At 41.3% G+C, this 17515-nt stretch overlaps 1 protein-coding gene across 5 annotated transcripts in view; it reads right to left on the bottom strand.

Annotated features, from left to right (window-relative positions):
• Positions 1-17515, bottom strand: part of LOC101524925 (neuroendocrine protein 7B2) — an 82049-nt gene that overhangs the window by 50011 nt on the left and 14523 nt on the right. For 2 of the 5 annotated variants that reach the window (XM_004578201.3, XM_036495365.2), the window contains exons 1-2: positions 9333-9415; positions 7681-7904 (exon numbers count right to left, since the gene is read on the bottom strand). In XM_004578201.3, the coding sequence (XP_004578258.2) occupies positions 7681-7897 (217 nt within the window). In that variant the 5' untranslated portion in view covers positions 7898-7904; positions 9333-9415. Of the gene's footprint in view, positions 1-7680; positions 7905-9332; positions 9416-12620; positions 15046-15619; positions 15759-16525; positions 16632-17077; positions 17208-17515 lie in introns of those variants that run through there. The other 3 variants (XM_004578199.4, XM_058666104.1, XM_058666105.1) reach the window with 3 other exon arrangements.

Here is a 17515-nt window from a genome sequence, read left to right as displayed (position 1 = left end):
GCCACCAGATAAATTTCTTCTCCCTTTTTTGATACATTGATTCCTCAAATATTTACTGAGACCTACTATGTGTCTGAGTATAAAGCAAAGAACAAAACAGGCACATCCTCATGGAGGCTACAATACAGAGGAGAACAAGTAAGTAAATAAACATTAAGTGGCAAAACAAATCAATCAGCACTTGCATTGTCATCACAGGGTGACATTGATCTGGTTTAAACTTTTAAACTTTAATTTTGCTTTTTTTTTTAGGAGAATGATTGTAAAAGGACCAAAAGTAGAAGGGAAGGACCAATTAGGAAAAAATTTCAGAAAGTCATGCTAAATACCATGGTATCATGGCCTAGGGTATGGAGTAGAGACATTAATAGAACGAAAACTGCATTACGGGTGCATTTTAAAGATTTACTTATTTTTAGTTGAGAGGCAGAATTACAGAGAGAGAGAAGAGACAGACAGAGTGATCTTCCATCCACTGATTTACTCCCCAAACGGCTGCAACAGCTAGAGCTGGGTCAATCCAAAACCAGGAGCCAGGAGGGTCTTTTGGGTCTCCCAAGAGGGTATAGGAGCCCAAGCACTTGAATATTTTTTGCTGCTTTCCCAAGCCATAGAGAGGGAACTGGATTGGAAGTGGAGCAGCCAGGACTTAAATTAGTGCCCAAATGGGATGCTGGCATCACATACGAGGCTTCACTACTATTCCTCAGTGCTGGTTCCTACAGATGCATTTTCTAGACAGAAATGAAATAAGTTGCCCTTAACTTAAGTATGGCATTCCAATGGGGTAATTCAAGGAATAGTGCAGGTTTAACTTGTAGATATGACCAAGTGGTGGCACAATTTATTTAAACAGAAGACTGATATAAATAGGTTGGAAGAGCTAGTTGGCATACCAGTTAGGATCGAGTGATTTAGTGATTCATTTAAACCTATGGATACACATGGATACATAAAAAAAAAGTTTGGGCTAAAAATACAAATATTGGAGCTGGCAGTAAGGAGATGAGTTAAAGTTAGGAGTAGGAATAGATCATATAGACAGAGAATGGATAATAAGAAAGTGGACCCAGCACTGGGCTCTGGAGAAGTTAACATTTATAGACTGTTTCAGAGGAGCAAGAGTTGCAAGCAAAATAAGACGTGGTTATAGGTATCCCTGAGAGCCACAGGGAACTGGTTCCAGGGACACAATCTCTTCCCCCAGACTCGGGTGCTCACATCTCTTTTATGAAACGACATGCTGTTGCATAGAACCTCTCCCTAACTCTTATATATCTGAAATTATCTCTATATTACTGATAATATGTAATGTAACATAATTATATTATATAAATAGTTGTTACACTATATATCTTCATATATGTTAAGGGAGTAATGATATTATAATGCCTATATTTGTTCAAAATACTAATTCCTTCCCATTTTTTTCCCAAATATTTTCTCTGATTAATTGAATCCATCAGTGCAGAGAACTAATCATAAGGAAGAAAAGAGAAGTAATAAGGTCAGAAGTTAGCCATCTTGGACTTGACAACCTGGTGCCTTTCTAGAAAGAAAGGGGAATGGCCTTGTGTGTTGAATGTTTGCAAGAGGCTGAATGGGGTGAAAGCAGAGGGTGCAAGGAAGGTGAATTTAGCGTGGGAGCTGTTGGCCTTGACAAGAACAGCTCAAGGCACTTAAAAATTCACAAGAGCCAAACTAAGCTGCAGATCTTCCTCTGGACACTGGCTCCTCCTGCAGAAAACTGTTCCAACTCCAGCTCCCAGGCCCCGCATCTGGAAGTTATCTTGATTTTGCCCTTTCAGCTCCTAACTTCATCCCATGGGCAAATCTGGTTGTCTCAAATGTCAAAATATGCCCAAGATGTGACCACATCTCTCAGGCTATACCTCTCTCCCCTGGGCCATTCCCATTAGCTTCTAACTAACCTCCCTCCATCTGCACCTGCCCATACAGAGGTGCTTTCAGCATTACACTCAGAGTGACCCATAACACCATGGTCAAAGTTACCAACAACTTCAGAAATACACTTAGTGAAAACCCAAAGGGGCTTTAGATCCCTATGCAATTGGTCCCCACTCACCCAAACTCTACCTCCCCTTCCTACCATGGCCCTAATCTTATTCTCATCTCCTGGAGTCTAAACTCCAGCCGGACAAACCCCTTCCTGCCCACTTTCGGCTTCAGCACTTGCTGTTTTCATTGTTGATGAGGCCTCTCTCCATGGATCACAAAATGAACTCTCCCTGCTCTTTGAGGTATTTGCATGCCTTCCAAGGGGCATCCCCAAAACCTATTTTAAGCTCTTGCTTCCATTTCATTCCTTTGTTTTGCATTTTATGGGACTTATAACCACTCATATATTCTATATTTTTACTTAGTTGCTGAGTTGAAGTAATGAGCCAGTAAGAGAGAATGCAGATGAAAAGTTTCATCAGCAGTTTTGCGCAAATTATTTTTCAGATGTCTTTTAGACAGTGCTTTTCAAAATCAACAGCCTCTGGGATAAATTCATCTACCTTGTACTCTCTACCTGCTAATGGCTTCCGCAGGTGCAGGAGGTGTGCTGGGCTTACTTCAGACCCAACATGTCACCCCGGCCTCAGCCCGGAACCAGAAAGGCCCAGAAGAGCCAGACACGGCATCGGACTAGCAGGGCTCCAGCTGGCCAATGATGCGGTGAGCCTAGGTTGACATTCCTTACTAATTAGTTCTTAAACAGAGTCTGTGCCAGCTTCCGTGTTGGAGGGGGTATAAAACCCTCCCGCACGTCCCTCTGCCCGCCTCTGTTCCCTTGCAGCTCCCCAGCTTCTCCCTTCTCCTCCTTCCCACTGCATGGGGCGGATCTCAAACAAAAGCCTCTGCATTTTTATATCACGGGCTGATGTTTTCTTTTCACAGGAGGTTGGCAAATCTAACACTTGCATCTACTCAACCTTTTTTTAAAGAATTATTTATTTTTATTTGAAAGGCTGAGTTATAGAGAGAAGCAGAGACAGAAAGTGCTTCCATCCATTGGTTCACTCCCCAAGTGGTCCCAATGGCCAGAGCTGAGCTGATCCTTATCCAGAAGCCAGGAGCTTCTTCCAGATCTCCCATGCGGGTGCAAGGTTCCAAGGCTTTGGTCCATCCTCTTCTGCTTTCCCAGGCCACACTCTGGGAGCTGAATGAAAAGTAGAGCAGACAGGACACTAACCAGCACCCATATGCATTCATGGCATGTGAAAGGCAAGGACTTTAGCCACAAGGCTACTGTGCCAGGCCACCTACTCAACCTCTTAACAGTAATTCACACACTGTGCCATTTCCTTCTTTAAAAACCTGTTCTTGGGCCCGGCAGCATGGCCTAGTGGCTAAAGTCCTCGCCTTAAACGCCCCGGGATCCCATATGGGCACCGGTTCTAGTCCCGGCAGCTCCACTTCCCATCCAGCTCCCTGCTTGTGGCCTGGGAAAGCAGTCAAGGATGGCCCAAAGCTTTGGGACCCTGCACCTGCGTGGGAGACCCAGAGGAAGTTCCTGGTTCCTGGCTTCGGATTGGCGCAGCACCGGCCATTGCGGCTCACTTGGGGAGTGAATCATCGGATGGAAGATCTTCCTCTCTGTCTCTCCTCCTCTCTGTATATCTGACTTTGTAAAAACTAACTAACTAAATAAATCTTTTAAAAGAAAAAACCTGCTCTTGCTGTAAAAGGAAATAGAATGGCGTAGTAATCATTAAGGATATGTGATCAAAGAGGAGATTTTAATATATGACTACACTGATTTAACAGTAACTCAGAGTGAACCCAAATCATAAACTAGTATACAATCCTTTATTTGAGATTATATATGCCTTCAAGGACATTAGTAAAAATTTCAAAATCACACAGTTAGTGTAGACCAAAAAGGACAGCTGTCTGTCTGCTGTGTGTTATGTGTAGGTGATGAATAGCCCTGCCTGCAAGGGACTGAGTCTCCTGCAACAATGTTAAGTGGTGCTAATGATGACTCACTTAGAAATGAGTTCATGGGGCCCAGCATGATGGGTCTCCTTGTAAGCATTGAGATCCCAGGAGAAATAAGCTCACATTAGTGCTGAAACTGAAACTTTATTTTTGCTTCTCTGAATTGCAGTATCACCTGTTTGCAGGTAAGTAAACCTAAATCTTACCCATAAGCTAAGCAGGAGCTTGGAAAAGTAATTTGTGTAAGGTCACACCATTAATAAATGTTAGAGCTGGCATTCAAATGTAGGTACTGTTAATAACAGTTTATGCCCATAACGACCGGGTTAAATGTGTGTCAAAATCCCACGCCAGAAAACACCATATTCTGTATATTGCACAAATATTAGAAGAGATATATTTTCCATCAATTATGTTTATAAGAAAATTCTAAAAGACATGTGGGCAAAGGTGTGGGGAATACTACACATATGTTAGAACTAGCAGGAGTGATTATCTGAGCAGAGACAAAGCAAGCGAAAAGAGAAGTTGAACATTTGCTACCCTCACATGAATAAGAATCAGACTATCCAGTCAAATCAAGGACAATTTCTAAAACTAGTAAAAGTCCAGGCTTGATCTTTCCTTCTCCCACCTCAAGGATCTATTGGACTACTTGCTGTCTGTTAGCTGTTATCCAAGTGGCAATAGGCAAATTATAAACAACCTTCCAGATTCCAACCTGTTGAGTCCCCCAGTCACCGTCTGCCTTTGAGGATGGGACAGAGTGGTGACAGGAATGGGCTGTCTTGTTGGAATAGAACACCCGTGACTTTCTGACATTACAATCACTAGACTAAAGTGATGGTCTCCCTTTGAAAGAATGTGGCTTCAGAGAACTGAGTTGCCATGCTTTAAGTGGACACGTGGGTGAGAATTGAAAGGGGTCCCACTGACGGGGCCCCAGGCAGGCGGGAGAAGTCGACTTCAATTTCACAGCTTCAGCAACCCAAATTCTGCCAACAGCTTTTGGGGCTGGAAAGGATACCACGCTCCAGCTGAGGCTGCATTTTTGTCTAACTCCCGAATGCAACTCGCTGAGACCCTGAACACAGAAGGCAGCTAAGCCATGTCAAATGCTTGTCCAGTAGAAATGGAGATAAATAAACAGTCTCTGTTAAGTTGCTGGATTTTTGGTTGTTGCTTACACAGTAATAGAAAGCTAAAACACAAGTCAATCAATATCCTCTCTTATTCAGTCCCTGCGAGGGGAGGCTTAACAGTGCAATAATAGAACACTGCTACAAGAGTAATTTCCTGGGGGTGGTGAAGGATGACGTCTGTGTCTTAGCACACTAAGCCTCCATCTACAGGGTCGGCATCCCATATGGGAGCCTGGCTGCTCTACTTCCAATTCAGCTCCTTTCTAAAGACCTGGGTAAGAAGCAAAGGAAAGGATGGCTCAAATCTTTGGGACACTGCACCCACATGGGGCACCTGGAAGAAGCTCCTGACTCCTGGTTCCAGGTTGGCTCAGCTCTGTCCGTTGTGGCCATCTGGGGAGTGAACAAATGGATGGAAGATTCTCTCTGTCTTTCCTTCTCTCACCCTAACTCTGTCTTTCAAATAAAAATAAATACATCTTTAAAAAAAAAAACACACAAAAAGAGTGATTATAGAAGCTGAGTTTTCTGCTGTGAATCGTCCTGCTCCAGGTACTTCCTTACCCTCTTGTCTTCACTTGCGGTTTTCCTGATGAATTCCTATTTAACTTCAAAACCTAGGTCAAACATTGCTTCTTCAAGGGACTATTTCCTCGATCTGCCCATCTGTTGCTGCATCTCAGTCCTGCTCTTTGCTGCCATGGCAGCAGCTTGCTTGTACGCTTGCCATAAACCTCTCCAAGAAGCACTGCAATCACCTTTTCTACGTGTATCCGCTCTGCAGACTTTGTGTCTGCCAGTGCAGAGCTGCCCCAGGATCCCGTACAGTGTCTGGTACGTGGCTACATGGTGGGTGCTTAGTAGTTGGATACTGAGGGAATAAAACGAGGCCCTAGATAAACATCAGCTTTTGGTACCCAGGAAAAGGCTGTTATTTGTTTTTTTGAGTATAGCTGATGAGGAAACTTGGAAAACCTTCTCCATGGCAACAGCTGGGTGACTAAGCCAACACTTTCCATGTTAAAAGGGCAGCTATTTATAGTCTCAACAGAGTTGTTCTGAAATAGACAGGTTGTTTGTTTGAAGAACAGGTGGCAGATGTTGAGGGTTTAGGTTCTCTCAAGGGATGGTGGGAAGCCCTGTTGCATTGGGTCTGATTTTAAGACCCTATGCTGCATTTGCATGTTTGCTGATTGGAAATGTTTGAGTTAATCCTTTCCTGCAGATCAAATGTTAACCGTCAAACACAACAACTTCACCCAGTTCGTTTTACTCAATGACTTAGAGTTTTGCGTCACAAGATAGCAATGAGAATCTTGTATCAGCAATACTCACAGCATTCCCAGAACCATGGGGCAGATATCATTTTTTTCTGAGAATATCACAGACTCAGGCAAAATTAAGCATAATCATTCCATTTTGAGAATTGTATTTCCAGGGTGCTTGTCTTGAGGAAATTTAGATAATTCATGTTTTTCCCAAAAACTCACTCTTTGGACAAACACTGAAACAGTAAGAACATACTCCCTTGCATTTAACCTGACTAGTCCATGATCCTGGCTGAGGATTCCACCCCCTGGAGAAGACCATGCAGCATCAGAGAGCACAACAAGGAAGGCAGAAATGGGGCACCTGTCCGATGCTGCATCTCTGGTTCACAGGAGCTGTATCACTTTATAAAGGCATTATTAAACAAACATGCGTGGAACTGCTTTCTCTCAAAAGGATTACAACCACACTGTCAGAAACACAGGAAACCAGGAAACATAGGGGGCAAGTGTCTTACCGCCCTAGAATAATTTCACCCTTCTTAATTTATTAGTCAATAAGGTGATTATATTTTTGACAGTTTTAATATGGTCCAACCTTTAAATATCATCCTATGATTTGGATCCTCTTGGGGATACTGGAGTTATTCCGAACAATTAAATCTGATCCTGCAGGTCCTACATTTTAAGGATCTCTTACCAATACGGTTGACGTCAGCTCTGAAAGGCAGCTATCTGGGAATACAATTCCCTCGAGATGAGTGGTGGAAAAGCACATAGAGTCTGGAATCCAGTCTTAGAGGACAGTACTAGACACTGCTCCACTCATTCAATAACTATTTACTGGCAGAGTGGGCATTTTGGCACAGCAGGTTGAGCTACCAGCCCATATCAGAGTGCCAGGTCAAATCCTAGCTGCTCTGCTTCGGATCCAGCTTCCTGCTAATACATCCTGGGACACAATGAATGATGATTCAAGTGCTTGGGTCCATGTGGGAGACTCTGATGGAGCTCATGGAACCTGGTTTTGGCCTGGTCCTGGCTGTTGCATCTGGGGTAGGATGGGAGAGTCTCTTCTATCTCTTTCTAATAGGTAAAAAGAGATATTTTAAAAATATTAATTGAGCATTTATTATGTAACCAGTGTCTGTGCTAGGGCTATAGCTATGAATTAGATGAAGATCCTTCCTCTCACGGGCCTAGATTCTCATGTGGGCATATGTATGTACACTGTGTAGACAAAAGGGAAGCAGACAGACTCATAAAAATGCATTATCTTAGACACTAATGGACGCTTCAAGCCACCAGAACACAGTAAATACCTTCAATGCTCTGTGGACCCACAAGGTTCATGGCCTGGTGAGCTGGATATTCCACCCGTGGCCTGGCAATACCCAGCTGCTCCATAACACCATGGAGCAGCCTCTGGATGTCTGTTTCTGAGACCCGGTCAGGTGTCCGTGGGCTGTAGGCAAATACTGGAGTCCACCCCACGGCCAGCCAAAACAGCACAGTAGTAGAAACCACCCTGGACACCATTTTCAACCTGTAAGAAGAAATAAAGCTTATATTGATTGGGCACAATTGGTAACTGTGCTATTGCAGACATAACCACTGCAGGTTGCAGTTTGAAGACCACCCAGAAGGAAGGTACAGTAGGAAATTCTTAGGGGTGTTTGCATTAAATGTCCCTGTCAGGAAGGACATCCCAGTGTTAAAGAAACATTAAAAAAAAATAGAACAGTAGGTGGTATGCAATTTCCTCTGAGCTTACACTTGGGAAAGCCAGGCCAAAATAGCAGTTCTCACCCAAATATTTTGCCCCTTTTACAGCTCCTGGAAAGCCCAGCATTTCCACTTTCCCCTGGGTTTATTAAGACAAAACAAAAAACTTGGCAATTTTGAGAAAGAGAGGCAATGATACATTTAGTTCTCCAGTTCTGGGGGGGGGGGGCGGTGGAGGGGGGAAGGCTAAGAAGGAGTTAGCTACATGTAGGTGATCAAGAAGCAGGGAAAGACTGGGAGTGGTGGCCGGCAACATTTCAGCCAGCAAACATGGAGTGCGCTTGAGATTCCTGACCAGCAATCTACCAGGGTAGGTGTGGGTGTGCTTGCTCAGCCACACACCACCCTGGGGGATCATGAGCAACGGTCTCAGCTTCCTGTGGTGCCAAAAGGAGATGATGTATGTATCTGCATTAGGGAGGGTGGCTGTGAGGATGTATGCAAATGCAGGTAGGAGGACTAAGGACCACACAAGGGCACTGAGTGAGCCACCCCACCCCCGTCGCTATTATGATGCTGGTAATATTTCCTCCCACTCCTGGAGGTTCCAGTTTCAGGGAGGCAGTAGCGACGGAAGATTAGGTGAATCACGGAAAGGAAGCGCATCTGGGGAGTCAGCCATTCTTACACGTTGGCAGTTACCCAGGCAAAACGAGGAAACATTATTCCTGCAGCTTCCCTTGCAGATTTAGGATGGATGCTGCGGACAGCAGACAAGCAAATCCTCCTTTGGCTACTGTATTCCCAGGAGTCGGGTCAGGGCAGTCTTACAAGTAGAGTCAGGCATGTTCTTTCCCAAAACTGCAGCATTCATACCCTCTGATTTCTTATTCTGCGAAGGAAAGGCTTTCTCTCGCCACCCTCTAAGCTCGGCAGAGCTGAGAACAGCTGTGGCTGCCATTCTGATGGAAAGCCGGGGCCAAACACCAGCCTCCTCATTCTCCATCTTCCCGATCTCTCTGGATGTAGGCGATGTTCTCTTTTCACCCCCGCTTAAAGACGCTGCGACAGGATGATGTGTCCAATCTCCTTCCTCGGTTCTCCCTTCGCTATTTATTGGCAACTCCCTTATCCCCCTCCCACTGTTTGTGTGACCCCGGCTTCCCGCTCAAGGACACCCAGTTCCCGATGAACCCCCATATTTCTGGGAGAGAGCGACAGGAGACTGAGTCACCGGTACTGTACTCACCAAGGGGAAGCCTGGGAAGCCTCCTGCGCTGTGGGCCTTGGTTGGGGTCGGCTGGGAGCCTGGCGAGCTCCACAGTGTGTGCGTCACCTCCCAGCGCATCTTGGCTCCGCCCTGCCCCTCCTCCAGCAGGTGGACGCGGCCTGGGCTCCCCAGAACTCAGCTCTGACGCGCGTTTCTCCCCAGGGAGGCTTCAAGCCGCGCGTCCTGAGCACACGACTCCTGACCAGGAAACCTCCTAGAGAGCTCTCTTTTCTCCCGACCGGTGTATCATTCGTTTGTTTCCCCAATTTCAAGCAATTATATAAACATGGTACTAAACAGCCGCTCTAATTTTTTCACCACATCTTTAATTTTGCCACTTTTAAGATAGTTTTTTGAAATCCCTCAGAGGGAAAAAGAGGTAATAGTGGCAACGAAGATAAAATCATAGGAACTTTAAATGGTGGCGAACATGGCTTTTCAGGAACCCAAATATGAGCAGGAAAACTGGAGTGGGGAGGGAGGGAATATTTAATACAGGGTGCTAGAAAATCTCTATGAACATTAACCATGTTCTTTCCAAACTCTTATAACCATTAAGTAAAATTGCACTTAGGCCAGGAATCACATTCCCAAACATCACAGCAATACAGCCCTACAGACCGCTTTCATTAAGTGACTTGCAGAGCACCTACTGTGAGCAACCGAGATTTGTCCAAAATGGAACTGTAAAGCCATACAACACAGAATTGAAAAATTCTTCCATCAAGACAAGGGATGAGTAAATAAAATAGCTAACATTAAAACTAGGGGGTCTGAGAATAAGTAATCCAGTGGTTGGAACTCAGATCTTACAAAACGCTTATCACCTACAGCTATTTTATGCAATTAATAGAGGCTAACAAAATTCATTCACAAGGTACAAGGTCTTGTTTTGAAAACAAGCCTCCTTCCTGGGCTTTTTTCGTCCATTGTTGCTTATTTTTCTTTGCTTACTTCAGTGCATGCTAAATCCACAAAATCCAAAATATATATGGGCTCTATTGCTTTTAGGTTTTTTTTTTTTTTAAGATTTATTTTTATTGGGAAGTTAGATTTACAGAGCAGGAAAGAAGACTCTTCCATCTGCTGGCTCACTCCCCAAACGGCCATAATGATCAAAGATGAGCTGATCCGAAGCCAGGAGCCAGGAGCTTGTTCTGGGTCTCCCACGTGGGTGCAGGAGCTCAAGGACTTGGGCCATCCTCCACTGCCTTCCCAGGTCATAACCATAAGGCTGGATAAGTGGAGCAGCAGGGGACATGAACCTGCGCATGAACCATATGGCATCCTGGTACTTGCAAGGGGAAGTTAGCTGATTGAGCCATTGTGCTTTACCACTGTTCTTGTGCTTAGAAAAGTGAAAATCAATGTTGTTTTTGTATTAAATAAACTGTCCAAATACACCAAATTGTTTGTGCTCTGAAATTTACTATTTCCAGGCCTGGTGTGGTAGCCTAGTGGCTAAAGTCCTTGTCTTGTATGTGTTGGGATCCCATATGGGCCCTGCTTCCCATCCAGCTCCCTGTTTATGGCCTGGGAAAGCAATCTAGGATGGCCCAAGGCCTTGGGACACTGCACCCACATGGGAGACCCAGAAAAAGCTCCTGGCTTCCGACTGGTTCAAGGCCAGCCAGACATTGAAGCCACTTGAGCAGTGAATCAGCAGACAGAGGATCTTCCTCTGTCTCTCCTTTCTGTATATCTGACTTTCCAACAATAAATAAATCTTTGTAAAAAAATGTATTATTTCCAAAATATCACATGTATCCTGGCCTTAATTACGAAAACCTTATGCTGAATTTTTGGTGATGATACAATGCTGTCGGGCAGCTGATGTACTTCTTGCGTGTATTTTGTTGTCCTCGATAATCAAAACATTAGATCTCTATTTAGCCACTTGCAAATAGTGAAAAGAATACTTGAAATGACTGCACAAGTGCAGATATTTCTGATGTTATTTGTTCAAATAGCATGTGGCTTACTTAATAACTTGAAAACTTCTTATCTGGTATATGAGAAATCAGGAGTAAGCATTTGGCACAGCTGGCAAGTCACTATTCAGGACACATGCATCCCCAAGAGTGCCTTGTTTGATCCCAGCTTCCAATCCAGCTCCCTGCAATGTGTATCCTGAAAGGCAGCAATACTTTGCTCAAGCATGTGGGATCCTGCCACCAGTGTGGGATACCTGGACAGAATTCCGAACTCTGGGGTTTTGCCTGGCCAAAAGGGCAGGGCCCATGAGGAGTCAATCAGCACAGGACAAATCTTCCTGTCTTTCCTACCTTTTAAATAAAGATTGAAAAATTTTAAAAGATAGGTCTGACACAGTAGCCTAGTGGCTAAAGTCCTCACCTTGCACATGCCAGGATCCCACATGGGTGCCAGTTCGTATCGCATCTGCTCCACTTCCCATCCAGATCCCTGCTTGCCTGGGAAAGCAACAGAGGACGGTCCAAAGCCTTGGGACCCTGCACCCATGTGGGAGACCTGGAGAAAGCTCCTGGTTCCTGGCCAATTTAACTCAGCTTAGCTCTGGCTGTGGCTGCCACTTCAGAGAGTGAGCGAGTGGACAAAGTCCTTTCTCTGTCTCTCCTCTCTGTAACTCTGACTTTGCCACAAAAATAAAGAAACCTTTAATAACATTAAGAAAAAAAAAGCTAATACAATTATATCATGTCTGAAACTGAGTTTCTCTGATTCCTTCCAATTACATCCCTCCAAACTACTCACGTTCTTTTCTTTTCTTCTCCATTACAGCCTTTAGCTAACAAAAATGGGAGTGGCACACGGCTATTTTAAAAAAAAAATAGACATTTCCTGTTATTAACTCATGCTCCAAGAAAACTGTATTTTAGAGCCTCCTATACCTCCTTACAGAATTCTAGTATTTCAATTCAGCATTTCATACTTCCCTCCATGGCTATAAAATGACAATGCATTTTTAAAAATCAGAAGCCTAAAAAACTGCTATACTGCAGACCACATATACAAATATTTTGTCTCCACTTGCTCTCAGTAAAATCATTAACATCAACATGGTAAAGCAAGTGTCTGGTTGCTCCAAGTGTTCGCAGCACTGTTGTTCCGCTCCAACACAACATCCAAACATAACCAACCATCAATCCACAAAACTGTCATCATGGTTGCCTGATTCTGTACATTTATTCCTTCCTCTGATACTGTTTTCTTAAAGATTTGTCATTTCTAGTAACATATGTTATAAATGTAGACAGATTTGAGCAACAACTTGGTACTAGTGCTTTAGATTTCAACATAGTCTCAGGCCAAATTTTTTTCCAGAAAGTTAGCTTTATTGTCTACACTAAATAAATAACACATACACACAAGACAAAACAATCAAAGGTTTTTTATCTCCCCAAAAATATACAGAGGTGTATCAGCTATTTCAAATCTAAAAATCAAGCATCCTGAATATGAAGAAATTACCTTTATCAAATATTTTCAAGTTTAATTATCCATATTAAATATTCCAATTCTAGGTTGGATTAAACAGGTACCAACTTATTTGTGCAAATTATGTTTAAAAACCAAATATGGCTTAAAAATCATCAATTGTGTCTGCATCATGGCACAAGCACACTAGTTATTATTCTGCCTTATCCATTTGTTCTTAATTCCAGTGAACATGCTGTACATCTATAGGCAATTAAAATCAAATTACTCTGCCCCAAACAGTAAAATATTCAGATGCTGTTCAAGTAAATCAATAATTTACAATAATTTTGGTAGACAATAAACACTAATAAAATTCAAGACATAATATCTTTAGAGCTTTTCTCTTCCCTTCTCACGCTAACCTTTTTCTACAGAACTTATTTGATGTGGAAGAATACAGGAAACAGACACAATTTGTTTCATTATTCCAATCATACATTAAAAAAATAAAAAAATATGTAATCTTCATAAACTAATTCCTTACAAACTCAACTTTCTTTAAAATGGTAAAGCATAATCATTGCTTTAACAGAACATAATTGTTCAGAGAAAAGCTATTGCTTAACATTCATTCCAAGGCACAAATTAACATGTACATCATCCTGTTATATATAGCATTGATTTCTAATTTTATCTACACTAAAGGCAGGCATAACATTTTCTAATTACAAGTCTACAGGTTTGCTTGTTGGTAGTAGTTGAGCTTTTCCAATAGGATTTTTGGGGGAACCTTTGTACCAGACCCTTTCTCTTTCTGATGATTTTCTAAGGACCTTGTTATTTGTCCCAGAAGAAAAGCCCATATTTACAACAGACCTTGATGTATCATGATTAGTCACATCGTCCAAGGGAATTTTAATTTGGCCACAAGCCACCACCTGCTGTTTACAAACTCGGGTAGAACCAAGAGAAAGATTCATGGAATCTGGGTGCCTCTTCACTTTTGAGAAAGACTGAGATGTTGATCTCAAGCCTGATTTTGAAGTCGTGTCATTTGACAGCTCACATGGTGTAGACTTCTGTTCCTTAGGACCTGATTTGGCACACGAAGCAGAGGAATCTTTTATACAAGAGGGAAGAGCACCATCACAGCTCACGGATTTCACAAGAGGAGAAGCCACATCACCGAGATGACTCGCCAACTTACGTCTGACAGGTTCTCTGTTATACTCCAGCAAAGAATTAATTCTCCTGACAGACTGACGGACAGGTGTACGCTGAAACTTAAGAGGTGACTTCACTTTTGTTCTAGCTGGTTCATTTAATGAAAGCTTGTTAAACCACTGTATGTGATCGGAAACCTTTCCCGGCTCTGTTACTTGCAAACTTTCAGAAACCGTTTTATTACAGGGTCCTACCAGTGACTGCTGCCTGGCAATTCTCACAGGCTTTGACAAGTCCGTAACATTACGTGTACTCTGTCGCGAAGAAGCAGATTTAGCCTCATTCTCCCTGGGAGTAATGGGCTTCAGTAAATTCTCTTCAGTCATACTCTCATTCTCCTCCAGCTTTGTATCTAGTTTTTCCTTTGGAGATTGCTGTTTCTTTGTTTGTTCATCACTGGTGCATTCATCCTTGCTTAAATTATCTTCTGTTGTATTTGAACAAGTGTCTTTTTCATGTTCTACTTTCATCTGAGTTGTGCAACACTTTACTGCTGTCTCTCTGCCAAAGCTCCGAGTTTGATGTGCTAAGAGGTCTCTTTCCAAAAAACAACCTTCATCTTTATCAGAGGGATGTTCAAGCTCTTCCTCTGATTCTCTCATAATCAAATCATTAGTTTCCAATAGATTTTTCTGTGGGCCATGTTCTACATTGGATGTTTTGTTTAATTCTATGTCAGCCACATTAGTTATTGATGACTGCCCGTGATTTATCAGCACATTAAGATTACTTCCAGATTCAGAAAATGCTCTCTGAATTTTCACCAAAGTTTCTGCAGTCAAATTATTATCATCTCCACTAAGAGAGCTTCCTGTTACATCGCTATTATGTGTATTATGCAAACTGGAAAGAGTGAGTTCATATGACACAGCAGGTGATTTCTCAACTGTAATATCATGCTCCAAAGAATTTTCCACCTCAAGACTTCCCACTATTGGAGAATCTTCATTTGCATCCATATCTTGAAAACTTGAACTACTAGGCCCTGTCCAAGACATCCGATAACTTGTTCTATCTAGTCGCTGTGGAGTTAGTAAGTTTTCCTCAGATTTACTGATCTTTTTTGAACCTAAAATAAAGCAGTTCAATGCTTTTAGTAATATACATTTGAACTGGCTTTTAAATATATTCTAAACACATAGCAAAAAAATACACTAAGCACTCTAAAGAGTTGTGTTAAAGAAAGAATATTTTAAATGAGAATGCATTTACAAATTTACATTTATAAACATTACTCAATTACTGATACGATGCATTGCAATTCAAATATTTTTCACTATTTAAATGCAAATTTTAAATTCTAGACTAGTAAAATATTCACTCTATTTTATCATTAAGAAAAGCAACTTAAAACCACGAGCTATGTTTGGCACAGTTCAGCTGCTGCTTACAGAGTGTGAGTTGGAGTCCTGACTCCAATTCCAGTTTTTCATTGAAGTGCACACTATGGGCAGCAGCTTATGGCTCAAGCCCTTGGATCTCTGTCACTAATCTGGGTATGTGAATTGGTTCCCAGTTCACAGCATCTAGCGAGTTTGTCAGTAGACCGGAAGTTTCTCTGACTCACATAAAATTACTTAGATTTAAAAAGAAACTTAAAACAGAACTTGTAGGAAAAAACCAAAAGTATAATGTAAATGTACCTTTCTTCGGTAATCTTTCATCAATATCTGGGCTAAAAAGCAGACCTGTTTTTACAGATTCAATTTTATTTTTTAAACTTTGTTGATTTGCAAGTCTTCGACCAACAATGTCAAATCTGTTGACGCCAGAAAATCCATTCTGCACACACACACACACAAATTAAACATTTTGGTTATGAAATAAATCTTAAATAAATTTTAGTACAAAATATTAATACAGTAAAATTTTTGTACTTATCAAAATTAAGTTTATTTAATAGGCACATATAACTAAGAAGCAAATTTATTACAAAAATAAATATCCCTGATAGCTAACAAAAGTTACAAGCATGACTTAGCTATCAGATATTTTATGATTAAAATGATAATCGATTGATTAAAACTAATTTTTGGATGACTTTGCTAAGGCCTGCTCATAAACAATGAAAAGAAAAAAAGAAAAGCAGAACGAAATCTTACACACATGGAATTTACACTCTAGAGAAGTAGATCTAGATGAAAATTAAAAACAATTCAGGTGTTAGAGATCTAACTTGAGCTATTGTACTACTGCAAAGACAGAAGTGGACATTGTTAGTAGGGACTTACAGGAGCAATCCTGCCCCGGGACAATACTGAACTTCAGAGAGACAAAGGAATTCAAAAAGTAACCAGCAAAGAAACAAAGAAAAAAAAATACACGAAGAGCAGCAATTCATCACCAGAGATAAATATTGTTGACAGGTCAATTTGAGTAAAATACAGTCGATGTTTGGTTTGAGCAATGTTCACTTTTCATGAGGAACTAGAGACACCAACTTAAATATGAGCTTGGTATAAAGAGGAATGGGACAACAGTTAGAGAAAGGAGAATAAACAGGAACTTCTGCTACTGAAAACAGATTAATAAAACAGTAAGACACTTACTACATCTCTGTTTTTCCCCAGACTAAATTTCAAACGAAGAGATCTTCGAACCTTTTCTTTCCTACTGATTTTAGGAGAGAAGCAACCTGCTTTTCCTGATTCCACCCTAAAAATAACAGAATTATAAACATGATAGTTTGAAACACACACAGAAATTTTCATAAAATGCAATTAAAAGTCCATAACAAGTTACATTGCTAATAATCAAACAAATAAAATGTTTAAAACTCGTTAAATTTTAGGTACTGTACAGGAACACATTTTATTTGTTTTAATAAATTATCTGTTTACCATAAAAACTATTTAGTCACTTATAAACCTAGATCAACTGAATCCACTAGCTTTCTAAATAAACAAATTAAATCATAAAGTAGGATTTTAAGCAAAGTGGATTCAACCAAGCAAACATTTCTGGCTGACATATAAGAACATTTTGTTAATAAAACAAAGGACTTGTAAAAATTATGATTCAACACAATTCTTGATGGAAGAAATTATTTTGTTACTACAAAGTATTTATTCAATACAAATAAAATATTCTGAATAAATTACCTGCAAATGCTTTTGCCTGCAATCCTTTTACTTCGCCTTAGCACACTGGTATTTTTCAAATGGTTTCCACTCGTGGTTACAGGAGAGAGTGAACTCTGAGATGACCCTCCTGGGCTTGTGTCAAAATGAACTGTAAAGACAACCGTATCATACTTATTTTCTTACCAGAATGCAAGTTAGTTATAGCAGCAAAGAAATCCTTACATTCTACCCAAAAGCAAAAACAAAAATGAAAAAATTTCTGGTTAGAAAAATCCAGGTTTCAAATACCCCAAACAAACCATATCCCACAAATATTGATTTTTTAATTTTTAGCTATACATTTTAGTTAGAGGTTAGATTAAGTATCATTCCTTTTCGCTTTCAGGACAGTCACACACATACACACACCCCTTCCATCCTTTCTGATTCACATCTCAGATGCCCCTAATAGTCAGG

Source organism: Ochotona princeps, chromosome 6, assembly GCF_030435755.1.
Source record: "Ochotona princeps isolate mOchPri1 chromosome 6, mOchPri1.hap1, whole genome shotgun sequence".
Taxonomy (NCBI): Eukaryota; Metazoa; Chordata; class Mammalia; order Lagomorpha; family Ochotonidae; genus Ochotona; species Ochotona princeps.
The sequence above is the reverse complement of the archived record's forward strand: the minus strand, read 5'-3'. Positions and strand labels throughout refer to the sequence as shown.